At 32.2% G+C, this 5,869-nt stretch overlaps 1 protein-coding gene across 1 annotated transcript; it reads left to right on the plus strand.

Moving 5' to 3' along the window:
• Positions 1-643: 643 nt before the first annotated feature.
• LOC123882851 (pyruvate dehydrogenase (acetyl-transferring) kinase, mitochondrial-like) lies at positions 644-4,642 on the plus strand. Its single transcript, XM_045931486.1, has 6 exons — positions 644-1,352; positions 2,552-2,810; positions 2,940-3,120; positions 3,214-3,361; positions 3,442-3,655; positions 4,363-4,642. Exons 1-6 carry the CDS (start codon positions 1,104-1,106, stop codon positions 4,419-4,421), a joined length of 1,110 nt encoding a protein of 369 aa, XP_045787442.1. The 5' UTR covers positions 644-1,103; the 3' UTR covers positions 4,422-4,642.
• Positions 4,643-5,869: the final 1,227 nt, after the last annotated feature.

Genomic DNA, 5,869 nt, shown 5'->3' on the forward strand with positions numbered 1-5,869 from the left:
AGCTAAGCCCACGGAACATAAAAGACTAATTTAATAAGTGGAGCATCATGACTTAATTACCACATTGAACATTTTGATCTATCTAGTATGAAACTCCTAACATTGACATGCTCTTTAAAACCCCCGACGGTTCACAACCTTTCACATTATGGAAACAAATATGATAAATGATCATTTTATGCTGTCTGAATATATTATTTTTTCTCATGCTACAAATTATCATTTTTAGGATCGATCGATATTGTAAGAAGTTTTTTTCTTAACCATCTAGTTCTTATGAAAAGTGATCCACTAATTCAAAAACTTAACTACGAGGTTAGAAAATTTCACCAAATGATTCATATTAGGGGCTCATTAATTACTTTGTATAATGTCTCGGTTATATTGTAAGATGTTTTACTACATGAAAATTATTATTACTCTTTAAACAAAAAAAAAAATCAATATTAAAAAATTATTAAGATTATTTTGAGTTGTGCAAATTTGAGTGGGCTAATTTAGTCTTAAAAAAAATTAAATTAAGATTATTTTTTAAAATGATTATTAGAGAGAAGAAAAAAGAAAACACAACCTTTGACATGAAAAAAAAAACCATGTGCTAATGCTAATTATTTGAAGAAAATGGCCTTATAAAAAGCATCATGAATTGATTATGTAACACTGAGCAGCTTATCCCTCAAATCAATTCTAAAAAAATGACACAAGAAGAAGAAGCACATTCTTCAAATTTCCCTACTTTGCGGCAAAACCAAAGTTTCAATCTTTTTTTCATCTCTGATTAATTCTACAACTATACTTTTTTTTCTTTCACTATCATAATTCATTATTATTCACAGTACAATCTCTCTCTCTCTCTCTCTCTCTCTCTCTCTCTCTCTCTCTCTCTCTCTCTCTCTCTCTCTCTCTCTCTCTCTCTCTCATCAACACAACACCACACAAGTGACACAACACAACACAACAGGGTTGTTGTTGTTTTGTTATTGTTAGTGCCACCTTTTTTCTTTCTCTCACTTCCAAATTTTTTGTCTTTTCAATTTTTCCAACCTCTTTTTCTTGTTCTTTATGTTACAATTGTTACAATTACTTTTTTTTTTTCTTGAGTCATGGCTGCAAAGAAAGCCATTGAAACATTTTCCAAGAGTTTGATTGAAGAAGTACACAAATGGGGTTGTTTTAAACAAACAGGTGTTAGTTTAAGGTACATGATGGAGTTTGGTTCTAAACCTACTCACAAGAATTTGTTGATTTCTGCACAATTTCTTCATAAGGAACTTGCTATTAGAATTGCTAGAAGAGCTATTGAACTTGAAAGACTTCCTTGTGGTTTGTCTCAAAAACCTGCTGTTTTGAAGGTACCCTTTTCATCGTTTTTACCATTTCAATTTGGAAACAAATCATCGGCTATTATTGTATTATTTTTATTTGGCATTATCCCTCTGGTTTCCCATGGGAAGGGTCCGATAATCCATAGTTCGGCTGCATGTTAGGAAAGTGTGGCCAAAAAGTTTTTTTTTTGTCCGATAGACTAGTGGCTAGAAATTCCACGTTAAAAGGTGAATAAGTGGAGTGTTCGGGGTTCGGACTCCGACTCCTGTATAATATATGTGATGTTCCTACCAACAGCTCACAGAAAGAGTCTGGCCAAAAAGTTATCATTGTATTTGTTACTAGATAATGTGTTATTGAATTAATGAAATTTGATTTTTAGTCTAATTATGATTCTTTTATCTTATCTGTTTATTGGGAGATTTGGATGTTTCTTGCAAGTTTCAATTATTTGTGTAGTGATTTAAATGTTTCTTGCAAGTTTCAATTATTTGTAGTGTTATTTTGTTTATTATTGGAAATTGAAAGTTTATGTGAGTTGTGTTTTTTTTTTTTTTTTGGTTATTTTAGTGTTTTTAGTATTATTAATAGAAACGTAGTTTTGAGGATTTGCATTAAGAATATAATATTTATGGATAACAATCATGTGAAGTTCTGTTTTGTTGGTACAATGTTTATTCTTTGTTTAATAGAACTTTTTTAAACTGAAAGCTTAATCAACAGCAAAATTTGAATGTGAACAGTGATAAGTTGCGCTGAAAATTTGAATTAGTTAGAAGAATCAAACTTGTTCTTAGAAGTAAAAATATCAACTAAACAATAAAGACTAATAGTTCTCCGATTTTTGTTTCTGAAATGGGATGAGATCATGTTTTAAGATGCTGATAATGGTTGCTTTATGATCAGGGTTTTCAATAGCGGTCATGGTAATAATAGTGTTTGAATCGTGATTCTTGATATTGCGGAAAATCGCAGACAAATGTGGCCACTGCAACCCAAATCGCGAGCACATGCAGTTTCGTTAACATTAAAAGCTATTATGTCGTTACTCATTACGTGGTCGCTGACCATTATTTAAAGCTCAGTTCTATATGCTATTATTGGATTGATGTAGATTTTAACACGTGTTTTGTGACAGTTTAGCGAGGTTAAGGAGAATGTCTCCTTAAAATTGATGTTTTTTAAATGTTTATTGAATTTTTGTGCTACATGTTTATCATTTTAGGTAAGAGATTGGTACTTGGATTCGTTCCGCGATATTAGATCCTTCTCTGAGATCAAGAATATGAACGATGAAAAAGAGTTCACTGAAGTGATCAAAGCCATAAAAGTGAGACACAACAATGTGGTTCCTACAATGGCTATGGGCGTTCAGCAGTTGAAGAAAGATATAAATCCAAAAATTATTAATCAAGATTTTGTTGAGATTCATCAGTTCCTTGATCGTTTTTACATGTCAAGAATCGGAATCCGCATGCTTATAGGTTAGTTCCTTGATCGTTTTTATTTCAACTGTTATGTGGCTTCCGCTGTTTTTCTGCACTGCTATTTGATATAGCGGTGGCATTCGGTAGTTGATGATAACACTGGTTTTTCATTTTTGTTGGATTCAGGGCAGCATGTCGAGTTACACAATCCGAATCCTCGTCCTCATGTCGTAGGTTATATAGATACAAGAATGTCTCCAGTGGAGGTAGCAAGGAATGCCAGTGATGACGCACGCTCTATATGTTGTCGTCAATATGGAAGTGCCCCTGATGTTCATATTTATGGTGATCCGGATTTTACGTTTCCGTGAGTTATATACCTTTTGCATTCATGAATTCATTTTCTTTTGTTTTACGTTTCATTGAGTTACATACCTTTTGTTTTTACTTTTTACAACAGGTATGTTTCAGCTCACTTGCATCTTATGGTATTTGAGTTGGTTAAGAACTCGCTGCGTGCCGTCGAAGAGCGTTATATGAATTCTGACAAAGTTTCACCTCCGATTAGAATAATAGTTGCTGATGGAATAGAGGATGTTACCATAAAGGTAACTTGTTAACTTTTACAATCTTTTCATATGTTATTATCAAAATTCTGTTAAAGCATTAGGTTTAAACGACATTGTAGATTTCGGATGAGGGAGGCGGAATACCAAGAAGTGGTCTGCGAAAGATTTTTACATATCTGTATAGTACTGCTAGAAATCCATTGGATGAGCATGCCGATCTTGGGGTAGGTGATAATGTGACAATGGCTGGATATGGATATGGCCTTCCTATTAGTCGTCTATATGCTCGGTATTTTGGCGGCGATCTTCAAATAATCTCTATGGAAGGATATGGTGAGTAGACTTTTCACTTCATAATAACAATAGATTTCCTTCCAATAATTTTGCTGGTATCTAGCCTTATACATTGCGGATCACAGAAATTAGTAGGTTTTTCAAATTCTACTATATTACGGTGTTTGCGCCACTGCTATCTGACAACACTTTGTTTTGATTAGTGTATTGCGGAACAATAGTGATTTGTCTGAATTCTGCTATGTTATAGTGCTATAGTCGCTATTTGACAATATTGTTTGTAACTATTCTCCACTTAGCATAAAGGATGGATTTTGAAATATCGGGTCTGATTGCAGATCGATATGATAATGTCATTAGTTTACACTAGATATAGAGTCTGTTTGGATTGACTTATTTGAACTTATCTACTGACACAAACACTTCTGAGACTATTTGATGGAACTTGTGGAAACAACTTATGACACGTTCACAAGTTGTTTTCATCTTATTTCCACAAACTTATGGAAACTTTTAAAAACCACTCAACTTTTTTTTTTGACTTACGTAAAGAAATAACTTATATATAAGCACTTATATGACGAATGCTTAATGAAGTTGTGTATCCAAACAGGGCCAAATTGCATTACATTTTAGAGTACTTTTTTATTACTATTATAATATTTTTTTTGACTTGCTCCATTTAAACTTTTCATCATGTTGAAGAATCAATTATTCTGATGAGATCATTGGTTGACGCTTTGTAGGGACTGATGCGTATCTACATCTATCTCGTTTGGGAGATTCACAAGAACCTTTGCCTTGAAATTAAGTCATTTACTTTTAAGTCACACGACACAAGACTACAAGTTTTGTGGTATATGCAACAACATTAAAAAAAAACAGTGTGGTAGCCGGTAGAAAAAACACATTAAAAAAGGACCAAGTGTTGTCAATATTTATCATATTATAATAACTTGAGAAATTTCTTGTAAATATTTCATACATAAGATTGTTTATGGAAAAGGTCCTTGTTTTTACTTTGAATCAAGCATTGAGAATTTGTCCTTTTGTTATTGTTTAGAACATGGACCGAGTCGGAAATTAAGTTTAGAGTTTAATTTGTATGCACTATCGGTGTAAAGTGTTTTTACACATGCATCCAATGATGTATTGCCACATCATGTGTTTTTAAACATCATACATGATGTGTTGGTATATTATTTGGACCCAAAATTACGATTTTTGTTTTTGTAGAAATTGGGACAATAAGTTATCTTTTGTGTTAAAATAAACAAACTATATTTAGGGAGGAAGGCCTCCACTCATCAAATTTACAATAAATATAAAAATAGAACCCAAAAATTTGAATTAAAAAGAGAAGGTTATTTTTGTGAATTTAATAAAATAGGAGACCAAAAATAAAATAAAATTAATAATATAATAACATATTAGTATAAAAAATTTAAGAATGACTTCTCCCTTCTAACTCCATCTCCGAAAATATTCAATCCAATCCAATTCAATCCGATGTATATATGGAGGGCCATTTTTGTGTGGTCCTGAAAATATTCAATCCAATCCAATGAGCCACTCATTTTAACTTCTTTTTCATACTCAGCAATTATGATCACTATTGTAGTGAGAGGTTTTAAGGACTTAAATTTGATCACTTAATTGCACATGAATAGGCAAAATATATAATGTACCATACTTTAGAGGAGTGGGACATTTGCAAACATGCCCTTGTTTTCTTCCATATATCCCTTTCACTGTGGGTCATACAAAAGCTCCACTCCTTTTTCTATTTTATCTCTTGTCAATAACTAAAAACTTATATAATTTTGTATTCTTTATTTTATTTACTTTTAACTTAAATGCAGTTTTAATCTCTTATTTTGTCGGTGTATGGCCATCTTCGGAAAGACAGAACGCGAACAACGGAAAAGTTCTCCAGGTTCTAAATGTAACATCTACTTGAAGATTCTGAAAACTGATTTTGAGGAATTGAGTCCAAGATTGATTAATCCAAATTCTGTCATTATCCATGTAACAAAATGAGTTCCTTTGAGATTGTGAGAAAAACAAAGAAAATCCATCAACACGGTAATAATTTGGTTAACAATAATAATAATAATCACTGTTGGAACAAAGTTCACATTGGTGTGTGAATTGAAAATAAAATTTTGTCCCTTATCGGGTACTAGAGCATATTAGTATGTTGTAGCATGCTAGTTTGTAATTTTGAGGAAATAAATAAATTAAGTCTCATAT

This window comes from Trifolium pratense, linkage group LG5 (assembly GCF_020283565.1).
Source record: "Trifolium pratense cultivar HEN17-A07 linkage group LG5, ARS_RC_1.1, whole genome shotgun sequence".
NCBI classification, from domain to species: domain Eukaryota; kingdom Viridiplantae; phylum Streptophyta; class Magnoliopsida; order Fabales; family Fabaceae; genus Trifolium; species Trifolium pratense.